The sequence below is a fragment of the Mustela putorius genome, unplaced genomic scaffold, assembly GCF_011764305.1.
Source record: "Mustela putorius furo isolate JIRA1106 unplaced genomic scaffold, ASM1176430v1.1 tig00537227_pilon_pilon_pilon, whole genome shotgun sequence".
In the NCBI taxonomy this organism is placed as follows: Eukaryota; Metazoa; Chordata; class Mammalia; order Carnivora; family Mustelidae; genus Mustela; species Mustela putorius.
In genome coordinates, this window is record NW_025422368.1 from 44,673,266 (window position 1) to 44,692,372 (window position 19,107).

Below are 19,107 nucleotides of genomic sequence, written 5' to 3' on the forward strand. Positions count from 1 at the left end.
TCCAGGCAGGCTGGGTGGCGCAGACACACCCTCCAGCGCCCTGCTGTCACCGGCTCCCCGTCGTCCAGTACCTGCAGTGCACCACGGTGGGCCCGGCGCCGGGGCTCCTGCTGATGTAGTCCCTGACGGTTCTCACAAACTGGATCAGGGACTGGGTGGTCTCTGGGACCCCGTGGTCCGGCCACACCGTGTAGTGAAAGTGGCGGATGAGTCTGTGCGCGTCGAGCTGTTCTTCCTGTAGGAGCAGAGACGAGGATCAGGGGAAGGAGTCGAGGCCAACCTTCCGGTCGGACCACGGGGACCAGGCAGCAGCTCCTGGGAGCTGAAACTACGGTGCAGGAGACAGCCAGGAGGGGGAGTCAGAGGTGTCCTGCTGCCCCCCACCCCCCAGCTGGGGCGTTTAGCGACCTCAAACAGACGAACATACGCTGCATATCCTAAATTCCCGGATGGTCCATTCAGGTAGCACCGACTCCGAGAGCATCTGCAGGATGAGGTCCCCGTAGTAGAGGGAATCCTGGTCTGCTGGCCAGTAGTGGTCACACTTCACCTACAGGGAGGCATAGGGAGAAAGACGTGAGTCCAGACACATGACTCCGCTATGAACCTGGACGTTTCCTCCTTGAAATGTCTTCCCGACCTGGAATCTGGGGTCACCGCTAGAGCATCGGCCCCGGCTCCGCCTCAGTGTGCTCAGGGTCCGTGCCCCAGCCAGCCGGCTGCTGCAAGGGAGAGCCGAGCCCCAATCGCTGGGTTCACCTCCCTCTCTGGGGCATGGAGTTCCAGCGCCTGAGCTTTTTGTTGATTCCTCAGCATCTCAGTCCCTCCTCTCCTAACCCGTATGTTCCAGTGGTTCTTTCTGAAGAGAGGCCTAGCTGGGCAGAGGAAGGCCAAGTCTTCCTGGCCCCTTTTGGACAGTGATATTAAATATAATTAAATATAAATATCATTGTCCTAACCTGGACCAAGGGCCACATGCCACGGGATCTCTGAAATGCCAGAACATTTAGCTGGGCTCCAACTTATATGTAGGAAGCCAGGAGAGAGAATTATGAACACAGATACTGGGCATTTTATATGTCATCACTTTTTTAATCCTCCAAATAACCAGACAAGGTATAGGTTTGTGAGTGCAGTATACAAGGTTTTCTTGATTTGTCCAGAGAACTATTTCACTTCAGGTCTGCAGACACAGCTGAGAGTCGGCTTCTTTCCTACAAGTAGGGGCAGGACCAGGGACTCTGGCAAGCCATACACCAAAGGATGGAACAGACAAGGGCCACTTAGTCTTCCCCAATCATGAGCACTTTTGATGATACCAGTCTGACTGAAACTTCAGACCCAGAAACACCTCTGACTGAAACTTCAGACCCCGAATCAGAAGTGGGCATCCCCCATGTAAGCCTCTCATAACTGAGTGGCTTAATTCACGAGCGACATTCCCACAGACCCTCCTTGGCCTCTGTGGGGTTTAGCTTCGGAGGGTGGGGTAGGGTTCCATCCTGGTGGCGGCACTAGGAAAGCTTCGGAAGGCAGGAAGACAGTTTACTCACTCGGCCCTTCTCCACACACTGGGTCACCATGACAATGTTGTGAACATTCTGTTCCCATGCCATCTTCCAGAAGTCATCCTTGGTGCCAGGAAGAGGTCCCTGAGTAGCAATGTACTCTCTCCTGAAATTGTTGCCCTGTGATGAATTTACAAGATGGAGAGCCAGAAACAATGGGCCTCGTCAGAACTATAAACAGAGGGTTATCTCCGCAGATTAGATGATATATAGGTCTTTGCCAGATCTGCGACTGGAGAAAAAGATACTAACCCAAGTGTCAAGGCTTGGGAGCGGGAAGGACAAAGACCGGAACACTGCACTATTGTTAAGAACCAACTTCCCACTTATTAGGCTGGGTCCATTCTAAACGGCAATAGGGGACTTGGCAATAATCTAGAGAATGCTTCACTCTTGCTGGGTGTGTGTGTGTGTGTGTGTGTGTCTGTGTAGATTCTGAGGGACTGACTTCCTCAGGCTCTTCCCCTATTCAATGCAGAAGAGTTTTTGTCATTTTGGAAATGGACATTAGAGTGAAATGGTAAGAGACGTGGTGCAAAGGAAACTTCAGGGAAGGGAAACCATGGGTTATCGAGCATCTACCCGTAACATGCCGTGGGGCAGGACTTTCACAGATCTTACTTAATCTGAACCACAACTCTAGGAGTAGGCTATTTTCGCCCACTTATTCTGCACCCCGGCAAGACAGAATGACTCGCAGCTCTGAGCTGAAGTTTCTTCTCTCCTTGTCTCTCCTCAGGGCCCCTGCCTTGTGTCACCTCTGCCACCCCCACGCCCGCCCACCCAAACCTTGCATCTCATCTGGCCAGGCCGTCTTTATCCTCCACATCTTAGCACATTGCCTGCTCTGCTGAGCCTTCCTTTATTCTCTGCCCTGCTGGACGCTGGGGGGGGGGTCTCCTCCCAGAAACTCCCCTAGCAGCCCTACCCTCTTGCTTCTTGGAGGGAGGTCCTCAGACCAGCAGCACCGCAGTGACCCGGGAGCTTGTGAGAAAGGCAGAATCCCGGTCCTCCCCAGCCCCGCTGAATCAGAATCTGCATTTGAACAAGACCCCGCGTGGTGCAGATGTGTGTTAGTGCTGGAGAAGACATCTCTCCAGCCTGTTTCCCCGTGGTGTCACCTCGTCCTTTCCCTATGCCCCGCCCCTGCTGAGGCATCTCTGACGGTTTAGTTATTACTTAACTAGATAGTGTTTACTGAGTGAATGAATGACTCTTTGAGGTAAATATCATCCCCATTTTTTGGATAAGAAAATAGAGGCCCCAGGAGGTGACAAAACTTGCCCAAGGTCACAGAGTCAGCAAGGGACAGGGAGGGCATTCAAAGCTGGAGCTCTCTGGCCTTAAAGCCTTCTCCACTAGAGCATGCTGTAGGAAGCTTGGCAGGATCTAGCCCAGAATCTGAGCCCAAAGGTTTGACACCGCCTTTGAGTTGTGTCTTTGGTTTTCAAAATTCCAAAGAACATCGAATCAGTTCCGCTTGCTAGGCAGCATGAGCAACGGAGTTTCCTTAGGGAGCTCTAATCTTAGCTATGGGCTGCAAAGAGAAAAAACCACCTTTCACTGTGCCGCCTGGGCTCAATCCTGTCTCACTACAGCCATTGTGAAAATGGGCCCTGGCAGGGATGGAATTGCACATCCTGGGTTTTATGGCAATCAGACATGGTTTTCTAAATCAGTATGCTTCCAGACCTGAAACAGTGGGAGCACGTGGGAGGAAAGGTGTCTTTACGCTCGCCCCCCGTCAAAGCTTTACCCCAGGCTGTGGGTAATGGTTCACTTACAGGGATGTAGCTGGCGTTGATGTAGTCTGAGCATGGGTCATCATCGACATTGGACAGCTTCACTCGAGAGGCATCATCTGGAAGGAAGTTGATTGAGAGATATTTGTCACTGGGTCCTGGGAGGATTTTCCTATTGTGGATGGAATGCTTGGTATTTGACGTCCATTAGCGCTGACCCCCAAAACGCCCCAAAGGGAGGTAGTCTCCATTTTGCAGATGAGGTTCGGATAGGATAAAGGGCTTGCCCAGGTCACACTGGGCGAACAAAGAAGCCAAATGCTCTTTGAGGCCCCCTCCATGCTTTCCTTCATAGTGCTATACCATTTGCCCAATGGAGTGGCCAGCTCCCTTTTGTAGCCTGAAAGAACAATCCAGAACAACTTTCTTCCACTGCTTCGCTGATCAGGTCAGGAGAGTAAGAATATACAATAATCCCTAACTGGGGACTTTATAAAGAAACGCACACTGGCCTTGGCTATTAACGCTGTGACAGCCCCTAAGCCTCTGAGAAGAAGTTAGACCACATGATGAACTGTCAACAGCAGGAGAGGCGTCTCCTAACCAGAATTCAAGCTCGTTGTTACCCCACAGGAGGGAAGAGCGATAACATTCCTTTTAAAAGGCATTCAGAGCCTCAGCTCTTCCATGTCCAGCTATATCACCTTTCTTTAGCCCCATTTTATTTCTGGGAAAGAGAAGAAATGGCTGGAGGAAGACAGTATTACAAATTTCAACACAAAACTCACAGGGCAATATATTGTTGTATCGATTTTTCCCTCTGTTCTCCGGCAAGAGTGCAATGTCACATGGTTGGTTTCGACCCACGTCCTTCAAGTCCTGTTAGGTCCAAAAGAAGTTTGCAAATGGAGAATATGAAATCAAATAAGGCAATCATACAGTCCTTGAGATACATAACAATCTAAGAATATGTCACAGTAGCGACTGTTCACGGAATGCTTCATATTGGACGTGCATTTGCTCTGATCCCCCCAACAGCCTCAGAGGAGGTATCCTCCCCTCCATTTTACAGATGAGGCTCAGACCAGATAACTCATTGCCCCAGGTCACACAGGTAGCAAAGCTGGGAGTCCAATCCAAAGCATGGACACTTGTCACCAAACCACCTTGTCTCCCAGTCAAGCCAAATGTCAGGTTAAATAACTGACAGAATTAGGTTTACATTCAAGGTTTTTTCATTCTTTCTTAACATCTCATCCAAGTAGTACTTTCCTGGCTTTGCTATTCTGGAGAGCAGACTGGCCTCTGACACGAGGTGGCATATCCCATAGGGAACGGATTCAGACATAAAAGAGCACTCAGCTGAGGTCCTACACGTCATCTGAACTCCTCAGCCCGATCAGCCTGTGCCTCCACAGGAGAGGTTGGGAGGGAAGTTCTGCTAGAGACTAGAACAGCTAAGGCATCCCTGAGTCTGAGTCGTACCTCGTACTCCTTGGACAGAAGGTAGTTGGAATCAGCCTGCAGCTTCATGAAGTGCCCTTCAAACTGATTTACTTTTATTGGGCTATAGTTAAAAATATAATAGAAAAAAAATTACTGATGAAAAGGGACACTGCCATACCCAGTCCAAGCTGTATTTCAAAAGCAGATAATACAGTAATGAGTTCTCGCTCTTACCAAGATGTTTTCCGGTTACTGTGAAGGACGCCAAAAGAAGAAAGATCTCGTTAGCAAATCTCACATAAGACAATCAGCTCATCTTTCAATACATTTATGTGAAGGAAAACGTGGTGCTCACCCTTTCTGGCCCAGGTTCAAGTGGACAGATAATGGTCGATCCCGGCGAATGCTCAGGCGGGCAGAGGGCCTTTCTCGACCATGGCTGCGACATAAGGGAGAGGATTTATATTCTGATTACGAAACCTGACTTAAACAAATTTTTCCATTTATGGCGAGGCTGTGCATGTCTGTGCAAATATGGATTTTTCAGTATTCATGTAGATTTACACTCAGCCAACGTCTCTTTGAGGGGAGGAAGAACATAAAGAAGAAATAGATCTTTCCCACTCAGAAACGGATCTCCGCAATAGCTGGAGGTATGTCTTCTGGTTTTTGGCTACAGGTCATAATCACTTCCCACACTCTCAATAAAACTTTCCTTAAAAAAACCCCCGGTAAACCTTAGATGCAAGACATGACTGCGAGAGGGAGGACAATGTGCCAAATAAATTCCCTAAGAGGAGGGGGCGTGGCTTTGGGGGCCACATGCTATTTGGTTCTTTTCGGTCCCTTCTTAAATTAGCATGGCAAACATGACCATGAGATGGTGATGTCAACCATACTTCTCAGCATTTTTCAGAAAAGCACTTGGGTGCACAATTCACAGACATCTCCATCTTCTTGAGCAAAAGGAGTTATTTCACATTCAAATGAAGCTACAGATGGCCCCCCTCAGTCATTTGGGGAGGGCAAAATTCATCAATGGGGAATGGAGCGAGGCTGAAAAAAGCCAGTCGTGGTTGGAGGGTCTGACTTGTTTCTCTTGAAAAACAAAGGTGATTTAACCTGGAGAAATGAAATTGCCTTCCCTTCTTAATTTCCAGGCAAGGGCATTTTTCCATTGCATCTTCGAAGTTGGGAGCCCAATCGGTAAAGGAATCTTTGTACTTACCTGGCTTTCTGTCTGCAGATGAATAAGGCAACCACGGCCACCAGCATGCCAATTAAGAACAGACCCGCACTCACACCTTCAATAACTCCAAATAAAGGCTCTACAAGAAACCAGAAGGAAATAGCAAACCCAGGCAGGAAAAATCAGTGCTAAAGAACCAGAAAGAGAACTGTTGAAACCTTATCTCCCTAGGAGCGTTATTACAGAAAAATCTGAACGACACCCACGCTGAGGTCTTTACTATCTGCTGGTAGGGGTACGCAGCCAGGAAGAGGGGATGCTGTAACCACAGGTCCGTCCTCACACTTTTGAAGTTAATAGCGTTCTATCTATAAAGGGATTTTATGCTCACTGGGGCTTGTAGGTAAGGTTTAGGGTGCTTGAGACAAAGGCCAGCAGATCTCACCACCAAAATCAAAATGGTATTTCATTTGAATGAAACACACATAATAGCATCAGGGACTTGGGCAAGTCCAATGAGTGACGGAGAGCTGTTTTAAGGAGATTTCATTTTATTATCTAGTATGACACTACCTCTTGGAGTTTGTAAATAAGTAAGAGTAGCTTATTTTTAAAACAGCTTTATTGAAATATAATTCACATACCATTCAATTCACCCATTTAAATTGTATAATTTGGTGATTTTTGATACAGAGTTTTACAAACACAACCACATTCCATTTTGTAATATTTTCACCACCCCGCAAAAGAAACCCCGTACCTCTTAGCTGTCCTTCTCCATTCTTTCCCAGCCCCTGGCAACCATGAATCTACTTTGTCTTCATAGATTTGCCTATTCTGGACCTTTTGTATAAATTGAATCAGAAATACGTGGTCTTTTGTCTCTGGCTTCTTTCACTCAGTGTAATGTTTACAAAGTTTATCCATGTTGTAGCATGTCTCAGTATTTCAATTCCTTTTTATAGGCGAATAATAAATAGCTCCTTGTATGGAATAGATCACATACTGTTTGTCCATTCATCCACCGATGGACATTTGGGTTATCTCCATTTGGGGTTATTATGAACAATGTGGCTAAGAACGTCCGTGTGGAAGTTTCTGTGTGGGCACATGTTTTCACTTCTCTTAGGTATAAAATTAGGAGTGGAGTTGCTGATTTAAATAGATGGTAACTCTAGGTTTAACATTTTGAGGAACTGCAGAAATGTTTTCCCAAGCAATTAAACCATTTTACATTCTCACAAGCAATGTAGGAGGGTTCCAATGTCTCCATATCCTCGCTAACACTGGTTATTGTCTTTCGATCACAGCTATTCAAGGGGGTGTGAAGTGGTGTAGTACTGTGGGTTCCATCCTCATTTCCCCTAATGACTAATGATGTTCAGCATCTTGTCATGTGCTTATTGGCCATGTGTGTATCTTCTCCAGTGAAATGTCTACTCACATCCTTTGTTACTTGACTTTGCATTATTGAGCTGTAAAGTAACAGTTCTTTACATATGGGGGACACACAACCCTTATCAGATATTAATTTGCAAGTAGTTCTCCCAAGGTCTCCTTTGAAGCACAAATTTTGACCAAGTCCCATTTATCTGGCTTTTCTTCCCTTCTGTTGCATGTGCTATTGCTGTCATATCAAGAAAATAATTTCCTAATCCAAGGTCACAGAGTTTCCCTCCTACGTTTTCTTTTAAAAGTTGTATTGTTTAGTTCTTACATTTAGGTCTATGGAGTAGCCCATTGTTGAACTTGCACTTTAAGCCCTTGGATTTGTTTATTCAGTGTTGCTTTTCAAGCCTCATTAAATCACCACGATCATTTTTCTTTTAACATGGTTAATATTATTTTTTGGGTATATGTTTACTACCTGCCTTTGCTGAACGGCACGCAATTTTTGTTGTTTTCAAAATAGGACAGAATTGTGTTTACAATGCCCCTGCTTAACATTAAATTATAAGCCAACACATCTAAATCCTCTTAACTGTGTTCTGATCCCTTTTTGGTTTGAAAAGTGGGAGATTATCCCTATATTTGGCATAAATAGATGGGAGTGTTTGTGAGGCTGAGTCATCTTTTGTCATGCAGCATGAGAGACTGTTTTAGCTATGAAGAAGAACTTCCTGAGACCAAGCATTGTAGAACCCTGCCTCTTGGGAAAGGCTGGGACTGATGCTGGTCAAGGAACAATGTGCTGACACATGACACTATTCTCAGTGTGAGGGGAGTATTCTGAGGCAAAGCTGTACAGAGGTTAAGAGTTCCAGCAGAAAATGCCAGAATTCAGCTCTACTCTCCTGGGCAAGTTACTTAAACCTCTTGGTGTCCCAGGTCTTCCCCTTTCAAACGGGGGATGGTGATAGTCTCTACCTCAGAAGGTTAGAGTGAAGATCGGATAAAGTATTTCATGTCTTCACTGGATAAACTATTTCATGTAGTAAATATTAGCTACTGCTATTCCTCAGGCTAGAGAAGTTTCTTTTGTAAATTTATTTATTTTAAGGTTTTTAAGTTAACATTTTTTTAATGGTGTAAAAGCTACGTGTAATATGCAAAAAAAAAAAAAAGTATCACCTATAATCCCACTACTTGGAGAACGATCATTGTTAATCCCTTTTTCCAGTAGGCTCTACACCCAGCGTGGGTTGAGCTCAGGACCCTGAGATCGAGAGTCCTACGTTCCATCGGCTGAGCCGGCCAGGCTCATTGTGAATACTCATTGTGAATACTTCGGTGTTTCTTCTTCTAGTCTTTTTTTCCCATGCATTTCTATGTTTGTGGATTCATACATTCCCACCTATGACTGAAAGCCTTTTGTATTTACATTTTGGCCTGTGCAAAGCTCCCAATTTGAATGTTTTTCACCCATTATTTTTAAAAACTTCATTTTTAATTAAAAAAAAATCTGATACTTCTATCTTCTTTTCAAGATTAATGGCCGCTTAGCCCATTCTCCTTTAGAAGTAGGAGCAATTTCTTGACTCCATGTCATCCATGATCCCACAAAGATTAAATTCCAAGTGAAAAATGCATGTTCCCCTTGCCATCAGCCACGTCACCAGATCTCCACTGGAGGCCCTTGTAAGTGACATGGCAGCTGGAGACTAGGCAGGTAGATGGGGAGGCTGGCCTTACCTGACTCAGTGGTGATAGGCAAAGAAAAAAATGTGTCGGAATAGAGCGGCTTTGTGAATTCCTTCAGGTCCTCATCAAACAGCTGCGTGAAAGCCCGAATGCTGATTCTGAAAGGAAAACCAATTTATTTAAGTGCAAGTGGCCGACCACAGTAAAGCTGACCAGAAGATGGGTTCCAGGAGCCATAGGGTGGGCACCTGGTCCATATGTGTGCTAGGTAGGACAAGAATTATGGAATCAGATCTATCCAGGTTCATTCATACATTTATTCATTTGTTCATCCAATGTTTACTGAGCGCCTACTATGTGCTGGTCCCTGTTCTAGGATCAGAGGATCCTGCAAGGGACACAGCAAAGTCCCTACCATCCCAGAGGCTACATTCTCTGGAATTAGAAGTCAGATAACATTTATGCAACTTTAATACGCCAGATGGTAATATGTAGCAGAAAAAGAAAAGAGCAGAGTAAGAGAAATGGATAGCAGTGGGCATGGGTGTGGGGAACTGCCCCATTCAGCATGGTCGGGGCGGGCTCCTAAATAAGAAATCAGAGGAAAGTGAGGGAGGCAGCCATGTCCATGTTCCAGCAGAGGGAACCACAATGGGCAAGTATTGGCAGGAAGGACTAGAGGGGGCCCATCCTGAAGAGGAGAAGGGAGGAATTCAGGATGGGCATAAAATTTGAGCTCAGGCCACTTGAGAGAATAATGGCATCACTGATGGAGATCGGGAGCTAACCGGGGGCAAAGGAAAAGCTCTGCTTGGCCTGTGCTGGGTTTAGAGTGACAGTGAGACGTTGATTTAGAACTTTCCAGCGGACATTTGGAGCTCTTCCAGTCACCTGGACAAGGAGAGCTGCTGAGGGGGCCATCCACATGTCCGTATGGAGATTAGCTGGCCCGAAATTTGAAATGCCAGCAAGATACAGCTGCAAAAAATAAATGTGTAACCTCAGCCTGGATGAAAAGTCTATTTTCCCTGTCTGAGAACCTTGATCTCATATTTGCTGGGTGAGTCAGGCCATACCAGGGGCCTGCCCTCGGTTTCTGGGGACATATCTTAGGAAGAGTTTGAGATCATTTGATCTCAAATTTGAAATCATTTTGATTTGAGATCATTAAACAGGATGACGACAGAAAAGATTTAGTGGAACATGAGGTCTGACTTCAGATTTAAGGAATTTCCATGCAGAAGAGGAAACAGACCTCATTATTTTTGTTCTTGAAGGTAGAGTGAAGCCCAATAGGCTGAAAGGTCACAGAGAAGTGTAGTTTGGGAACATAAAGTCATTGTAACATCTAGAGAATAAGCTGCGGCATTAGGTAGTGAGCTCCCAGTCACTGAGGGTATTTAAGCAGAGGCTGAGGGAGAAGCAGCTTTCACAGAAGCTGTAGGAGAGCATTCCTGCACTAAGTAAAAGACTGCCTCAGAGAAGAAAAAAAAAAAAGACAGGCTCAGGCCAGCTCTTGAGTTCTTTCTCTTTTCAAACATAGGTTTGCTGAGACTATCAGACTTGATTTATATGGGGAAACTTCCCCAGTGTTAATTTAAATCCTAGGAAAGTGAACAGAAGTCACTTTTTCCTTTATAAAAAAAAAAATCTAGACTTGTTCAACCCAGAAGTTTCTGGGCATGACCCATAAGAATGCCAAAATTGTATCAGGCTGGGGCGAACCTTTCCTTCCAACTCATGCCCACGTCCAACTGCCGTCTTATGAAATGAGCAGGACGATATTGATCAGCCACATCTATAATTTCCATCTCTAAAAGCTACTTTCCAGTCAGAAGTTGTACTTCCAGGAATACCAGGCTGTTGGTGGAAGTATCGTGAGCTGTCCCTGAAGGGTAAGAAGCAGTCAGCTTATGTTCAGTGGGAAGGTGAGGAGTTGGTGTGGGCTGCTAATGCATTGTACTTTTGGAAACTGAAACGAGTCTCTTTGCTGGAAAGCGTTTCTTATATTGGTGTAATGATTTGTAAGTGTGGAAGGACTTTCACGAACATGGTCCCACTTGAGCATCTCCAACATCTCCCCTGTAACAAGGGAGCTTAGGATATAACTTCAGAGATTTGGGACCTGAAGCTTGGAGAGATTCCGTGTCTTGCTCAAGATCAGAGAAAAAGCTGGTGCAAGAAAACCAAACTCTGTATTTTCTGAATCTTTATCCAGATTTCTTTCTCTTATTTCCTCTCGGCTTAGTTTTAGTTTAACAGCTCTGACTTCTGTGGGAGGCATGGGAAAAAGGTCCCACGCTGGGAAGCAGAGGGTCTGAGGTCTAGCTAGCACTCTGTTCCTGAGTAGATGAATGGCCCCTAAAGTTTTTTATGCCTCTGTTTCTTCATTTGTAAATTAAAAGCCTTGGATGGTAACAACCTTGCCATGTTCTGCTCTGAAATTCTAGGTGCAAAACCCAAACAAAACACCAAGTGGATCCAGATGAATAATGACCTTTAGGAACCCAGAAAGGAGATAACGACCAAGTGGAGAAGATAATGACTTAGTATCTCCAGAAAGGAGATCATGATCTAGCAGAGTTCCTTAAATGTAATGGGATTAATAGGAACTCTGCTCTTAACCCCTTTCCAAAAAGGGACACCATCACCACTTCCCTATCTCAGCATGTAGCCCCCCTCCCGATCCTGTCCCAGATCTTCCAGATCCCCCTATCTTCCTGGGCTTGTCTTCCCTGCTACCCCCTTTCCTGCTCTCCCCACAATTTAAGACTAGACTACTTGCTCTTCTCTGAACAGTCTGTGTCTTCCTCCTCTGCACTTGGACTCCCATTCTTCCCTCCACCTGGAATCTCCTTTTGTCCCTCTCTCCATATTTTCAAATCCTTCCTTACTTTTTAATGCTCAGCTAAAATGTTACCTCCTTCAAGAAGCCTTTTGAACCTTAATGGTATTTGTTTACCCTCGTGTCCTTCAACATTTCTGCCTATATTTTACAGATACCTTCTCAGTGTGTGTGTGTGTGTGTGTGTGTGTGTGTGATTACTTTAATAAACAGATGTATGACACTAATGATTTCAACTTTATATGGGTTCAGAATCAGAAACCTATAGCACAAAGTCAGAGATCATGTGGTTCAATTTCCTTCATTTGGGGAAAATGAGTCAAGAGAAGCTGACTACCCACTCGGGGTCACATTGCTATTCTATCTAGAATAGAAACAAAACCAGATCAGCGCTTTCTTTGCTAACCTCTAAACTGCCTCCCACCCATTATGATCTGCCCTTTCTCTTCCCATATGGAATGACGTTAATTATGCACCCACGTAATAGGAACCCAGTAACAAATGGGAAGACATTACATTCGTTGACATAATAAATTTGCAATGCAGCTAAACCCAGCATTTCCCATTTCTTTTCGATCCTATTCCCCTCCCCCACCCCCACCCCCACTCCCACCCCACCCCCCCGCTTCCCCCTGCCCACCCTCTCCCACTCCCGCCCCATGTTCTCTCCTGTCTACCTATTCTCTTCAGAAAAAAAGATGCCTGACAGCATTGAGGGTCACTGTGGCAGTCACCATCTTGAGATAGGCAGAATTCTGGCTGCACTAAGCTAGGGGTCGGCAGCCCCACAGGAGACCGCTTAGCCTGTAGTTCCCTGGACTTTGAAAGGCTATCAAGCATTATTTGCCTGGCATGCTTTTCACGGGACTGAACCAAATGTGGAGAAATACCGGAAAGTTGTGTTCTAGAAAGCCAATGAGGATGGCATGAGTTGATTAAGGTGTAATAAGAATGTGTAACTGTTCATAGTGCGTCTTAGCTCGTTCCCTTATTTGTTCACAAACACTGAATGAGCATCTCTTGGGGGCCAGGTACTTGCCACATTGCTTTGTCTCCTCTAATAGACTGTGAGCTCTGGTAGTCTGGTGAAGAGTGCCGGTGACTAAACAAAGAGCTATACGATGCTGTTGAGTGGTGGACTGGAGGGATGGAGGGTCTGAGTGCTGCCGCGGAACAGGAGCGCGTGCCACCTGCTCAGTGCGGGCTGATGGGCTGATGGGTTGCTGGGGGGAGGGGGGGGTAAATGTGGGGCCTGATGAGGGCTGGGGGCGCTTCTGAACTGTAGGAGGGGACGCACCAGCCAGTCAAAGGAGTGGAGGGTGTACCAAACAGAGTGAAAAGAACATGTGGGGGCTCAAAGGTCTAAGAAAGGCCTGTCATATTTAAAGGAACTCCAAGTGAGGGCTAGCAAAAGGCAGGGTGTACTTTCGGCAGATGGCGGGAGGCAAAGCAGGAGCAGCAGGCCGGAGGCAGATGGGTGGTGGGGGGGGAGGGCGCTTTCTGTGCCCTGCTCTGGAATCTTCACTTACTCTTGGAAGTCAATGGGGACCACTGGAAGACTTGAATCTAGAAGACCCTGTGTTGTCTCACAGATGAGAGAAGAGAGGGCTTGGGAATTGGAATGCCATTTCCGAGGTCACACGGCTAAGTGGCAGCACCCGGGCTCCAAGGGAGATCACTCAGGCCTGGGCAGCTGTTAGGGATGGGAAGGAGTGTGCTGGGGAGAGAAGGGCGCAGGGCCACCTACAGCTTCTTATGGTCCTTCTCTTAAATGGAACAATGAGTCATCTTCTCTCCTTCTTTTTCAGAGCAAACAAACAGAAATCAGCCTCCACTGGACAACTCACAAACTGAATAGAGCCCTTGGGAGACTTCTGCTCAAATTTCCTTGAGCCAGTGTGACCAAGGAGCTGAGGCATCTCTTGATTCTTACAGAAACTGAGAGATTCCCTCATTCTGATCTCTTTCATATTTCTCCTTTGCTTTGTCTGAGCTCTCCCCTCCTTCAGGAAGGCTCATATGCTCTCTTCTTGAAGTGAACATCATTAATAAGTTTGCGTGTGTTTACTCTGGAGATGCCGACCTTGGCTGGGGTGGCAACAGCATTTCTGTGGTGAGCCTGGGGCAGAGGTATAGTTCGAGTTCTTGCCCAAGATGAGTCCTCTGGTTTAGGAAAACTCTCAGCCTGCCCATGTTGATTCCAGGGAGGGGCTAAGAATACTCTCACGTGTGATATCATATCACGTCTCCATTTGGAGCCTGCAGGAAAGTCTCTACTGAGATTCAGGGCTGATATTCAAAATACGTTAGAGTCAACAAGCCCTGGGCACCGACTAACCGGAGTAGACACTGGCCATAGCGAACCTGATGGACTGCCATGCCAACCAGATGTCAGCTCTGCCAACACTCAAGACTGATCTTGGATGCTTATAGCTTATATCCCAGATGGCTGCCAAGAGTCTCTTTTTCTTGAGGACTCTGGTTGGGGATGCTGTGTACCTCTGCTTATACTTGCTTTCGGGGAGCACAGTGCAGGCCAACGGCACTGCGAATTCCAATGACTGGAAGGGCCCGTTGGCTGCAGTAATGCTCTCTGGGGCCAAACCAAACAGCTGCTCCTTCTCTTCTGTCTGCCTAGCAGGAGGAAATGGTATGCCCATACATGCAGGGCCCTTTCCTTTGAGAGTTCTGCCTGGACCAAAGAGCGCTTTCATCTTTCGGTGCCTTAGAAGATAAATAAGTAAGTGTAATGTCAGCCCTCACTAAAAGTAAAAGATGAAACTTCATCTTTCTTGGGTCTCCCTAAACTCAATCTTTCTGTTTGGACACTTTTACAGTATTAACATAGTAAATAAATTGTTTGATTTGTGCTAAAAAAGTGTGAAGAGAAAGAACGATCTTCGTATAATGGATTGGAGCTTTTGCACAACGCCAACGGCCTTCTTTACACATCACCCATGAATGGAGGCAGGAACTCAGACTTTATAAACTACCCAGGAACATGCACAGCACTGTGGTAATGCTGGTTAGTAATCTGCCAGAGCTCGGATGCATCAGATGCCCAGACAGCTGAGCCCCCTCTCCTGCATCTTGTCCCTTCTTGCAAAATGAAGGTAGTATGTCTAACCTGTAGGCAGTGCGTGGCTTCAGTGGCCCGTCGCAGAACTTTTGCTGGTTGGGATCGCATTTTCCACCCAGGCTCTCCATCTCTGCTCCCAGCTTAATGTTAAAACTCTTGGAGTTGCTGTCGGGACTTTCCGCACACTTGCTGGCAAAGTAATCGGTCTGATACATCCGAATGGAGGCGTTGTGTCTGTATTCTAGGTAGGAGGGCAGAGGGTGCTGCTGTTCTGGCTTCAACTCATCACTGCCTGCGGGGAGAAAACCCACGGTGAGCTGCTGGCTTCCTCGTGACCTGAGGGATCTCTCCCTAGGCTTCTAAGTCTGCCTCCCCTCTCCCACCATCTCCAGTCAGCTCCAAAGGGCAAACACTTTGATCTTGAAGGATGCTGTGAAAGTCTCCTAATGAAATTAATTTTAATCCACTTCTTCTAAAGTAAAAATTAAAAAGAGTGTGTATATACAACATTTAATACACACGCACGTGGATTTATATATAGACACAGACACACACCATGATATTTCTAGGAAATAAAACATGTGGGCTTGGGTAGTTAACTCATTGCATCAGATGGTAGACGTGTTTCAGACCTCCCGAAAGTTGGCCACTCCCCGCTGGGAGAGTCAACCCACTCAATAAGATCTCTGCCTTGCCAATGACCATTGTAGCTGAGCTAATAAGGAAATCCTCATGACCTAGGAAATAGGGAAGAGATAAGAAAAATCAAGTTCAAGGCCAGAGCAGTCACCCACAGGCACGCTCCCTGTGCCACACCCTGTCCGATCACAGCTCAGTGCACAGCTCTCTGTTATCTTGAGTACACTTTAATCCTGGCTCGAATTTGGCCCCTCCTGCAGCACGCTTCCCAGAACTCGCCCCGTCCACCCAGCTTGCTGTGTGTTTTGGCACCATAAACTCGTTTTGATGTTGGCCGGAGGAAGGCATAATTAGGAAGATAAATATTATGGAGATAGGACACCATTAGCCATGCACTTCGAGAAGTGGTTTTGCGGGGGTTCATCGCATTCTGGACTCTTGTTTAATAAAATTTGTTCAAAATGAGTGGGTCTTGGAAATATTACCTTGTTGACAGTAAATGAAATGGAATGTTGCCTTTGGGATGAACATATATGCTATGATTTACATTTATAGGAGACGGACTGTTGTCTTAGATAGCCAGGGGAGCACAGCCCATCTCCTCGGAACATCAATAACTGAAACCCACAAGGCTGCAGAACACAAGGCTGCCTGCTGGGGTGTGGCTTCCTTTTGGTCACTGCCTTACATTCATGTAGGAAACCATTATCTCCACTGCATCCTCATCAAATCTAACAATCTCTGCATAGTTCGCAGGTTTCTCTCTTAAATCCTTATCTGTAGATATAAGTAAATATACCTATTTGTGAGATGTAGGGACATCTGGGATGCACCCCTGACCCTTGATATCATTTAATTAATTTTGCATAACCAACTTCAGTACAATTAAATAAAACGTCAAAGCACACGGACCCTTAGCTATCCCGTGAAACTAAAATCCTGTCTAGCCTAGGACCCGCTCCAGCACTGGTCGGGTTTAAAGCTTCTCACAGCCCACAAAGAGGTTAAAAGAACCAGGGGTGTGTAACACCTTAAACAATTTTGGAAAATCTAAGGCATGTCAAATACACTATGCTGCCGCAGACACACACGTTTTGGAGGAATCGGGCACAAGGCCTCCGTGGCAAACACGACCCTCCTCTAGGTGGTTTCACAAACGCCAACATAAGAAGCTCCAAGAAATCGTATTTGAGGTCGTATCCAACGTTGTTACAACTCTTACCTAGTATCTGCCTGGCCTGTAGGAATGAGGTAGACAGCGAATAATTTCGTTGATGAGAAAATAAAATTCACTGTTGAAAATTCAGTAGAGAAAGGAAGACTGCCTTTCAGGATCATCTTTTCCCTCTGTTTAGCTCTTGAGTGTTTTCTGTGAATCGGTGGGTGGTTTGGAGCCTGTGCTTCCTTGGGCTGTTGGAGATCGGGGCAGGGAAGACACGAAGTACACGGGGCTGCTCGACGGCAGAGCCAAGAAGGAACCATCAGCACTGAGTGAGCCGTGGAGAAGGCTCTGGGGGTCACCGCAGAGCCAGGGCTCTTCCAACGAGCCCCGACATCCCTACATGAGGCTATTTATGCTATGGCTGCGGTTGCTACTATTATTCACCCATTTCGTAGTTAAATCCGGTGAGTAACAGGCCTTGCTGCTGAAAGAGCGTTTGAGTAGGTTTTGGGAACATCGCCGGCATCCAGGTGACCTTTGACGAAGCAGAGTCGGTGATCACTTACCATCCGCCTCCCTCACGACCACTGTGAAGTACTTCACAGCTCCGTTGGTGTCGCTGAACCAGCTGCAGTTGAAAGTGAAGTTGATGGAAGATTTGCTAATCAGCACATCCTTTTTATTCACCCGAATGTGCGGAGGTGGAGGAGGGGGCCCTGAAAAGGATAAAGAAGGAACCCAGGGGAGTCAGGACAATCAGTGACACGAGGGTCTCCACTCCCCTACATGGGTGTGTGTGGGGTGTGTGTGTGTGTGTGTGTGCGTGTGTGTGTTTAAAATTTACAATAAGAAAAACCTCCTTCTCCTCTCCTGGAGGGAAGCAGAGGAAGTGATTTGCCAGAGGCACATTAAACATAACGAGAGGGGAGGATTTCCTGACGCTGTACCACCAAATTGCCTAAAAGCTCTGTGATACCTCTAGCTCTATCAGGCCAAGTGTTGTCTTGAAACATCAAAGTACTTGAAGACTGTTTAAATCATTTCCTGCCGGGATGCTTCACCTACACAGGAAAAATGTCTCCGTAGCCTGGAGGCTCTCCCATTCTCTCTTGCAAGCGACCCCAGGTCTGGCTCCTGGGAAGGTGAGCTGCGTGCCCGGTAGAACCGGGGGCTCGCTGCGTGCATCACCTCCAGAAACACTTACGGTCTATCATCGTGATGGTGCTGTCTTCCACCACCTCGCTGGTCATGCCGGCCGACTGCACCTTGATGGACACCAGGTACCTCTTGTGGGGCACAAGCATCATGATGTTGAGGAGAGATTTCTCTTTCTCCAGCTTTCTGGAAAACTCAACTTCCTGAGTGTCCATTTTCCGACATTCAATGCTATACCCGTCAAAGTCAGAGTCAGGAGGGATCCAAGAGCAGGCGATAGCCGTGGAGTTCTGAGGCCGGCAGTGCAGGTTTTGAATCTTGTCTGGCTCTACAGGGCAGAGAGGGACAGACATGTCACAACTCAGGAAGACTTTTTTTTTTTTTCTTCTTCCTTCAGCTCCTTTGGGCCCAGTGTGCTGTGAGATCTACATAAGTCTTAAGATTTACTTGGATTGCTTTTCAAGAAAGAAAACAATTCTTGGGGCGCCTGGGTGGCTCAGTGGGTTAAAGCCTCTGCCTTCAGCTCAGGTCGTGGTCTCAGGGTCCTGGGATCGAGCCCCACATCAGGCTCTCTTCTCAGCAGGGAGCCTGCTTCGCCCTCTCTCTCTGCCTGCCTCTCTGCCTCCTTATGATCTCTCTCTCTCTCTGTCAAATAAATAAATAAAATCTTAAAAAAAAAAAGAAAGAAAGAAATTCTTAAGGATCTCCCAAGGAATTTCTGCTTCCCAGACCACACTCTGAGAGCCACTAAAAATTAAAATGTCGTCCTTTTAAAAAATCTCCCAGTGCCAGTGTGATCGGAAACACAAATACACACTAAATATAGCGTCCACACTAAAATTAAGGGGCAGAAGTCAGGTGGAAGTTGGGGCTGAGTAGCCAGCAGGTTAGAATGGCAGCTTGGCCTGCCTGAATTCAGATTCTGTTTACCAGGGGTGGCTTCTTGAGCAAGTTACTTGCCGTGTCTGTGCCACATTTGTAAAGTGGGAAAATTAAGAGAAGCTACTTCCTGTGGGGACTGTGATGGGTCATAGAGTTGAACCAGGCACAGCCACCTAAAAATCTGTGTCTGGTATAGTAATTGCTCAATAAAAGCCAGCTCTTATGAGAAAAGACAAAAACAAAAACAAAGACATGGCATTGGTATATTAATTGCTCAATAAAAGCCAGCTCTTATGAGAAAATTAAGATATGGCATTGT

General features: G+C 46.4%; 1 protein-coding gene across 2 annotated transcripts in view; it reads right to left on the minus strand.

Annotated features, from left to right (window-relative positions):
- PTPRB (protein tyrosine phosphatase receptor type B) overlaps positions 1-19,107 on the minus strand; it is a 116,017-nt gene that overhangs the window by 16,281 nt on the left and 80,629 nt on the right. For both annotated transcript variants that reach the window (XM_004752439.3, XM_045072848.1), the window contains 13 exons: positions 17,956-18,234; positions 17,318-17,467; positions 14,999-15,242; positions 9,078-9,184; positions 5,985-6,084; positions 5,112-5,195; positions 4,991-5,008; positions 4,796-4,877; positions 4,099-4,189; positions 3,353-3,429; positions 1,554-1,688; positions 428-550; positions 72-235 (listed from right to left, as the gene is read on the minus strand). In XM_004752439.3, coding sequence (XP_004752496.1) covers positions 72-235; positions 428-550; positions 1,554-1,688; positions 3,353-3,429; positions 4,099-4,189; positions 4,796-4,877; positions 4,991-5,008; positions 5,112-5,195; positions 5,985-6,084; positions 9,078-9,184; positions 14,999-15,242; positions 17,318-17,467; positions 17,956-18,234 — 1,654 coding nt within the window. The remainder of the gene's footprint in view (positions 1-71; positions 236-427; positions 551-1,553; positions 1,689-3,352; positions 3,430-4,098; positions 4,190-4,795; positions 4,878-4,990; positions 5,009-5,111; positions 5,196-5,984; positions 6,085-9,077; positions 9,185-14,998; positions 15,243-17,317; positions 17,468-17,955; positions 18,235-19,107) is intronic.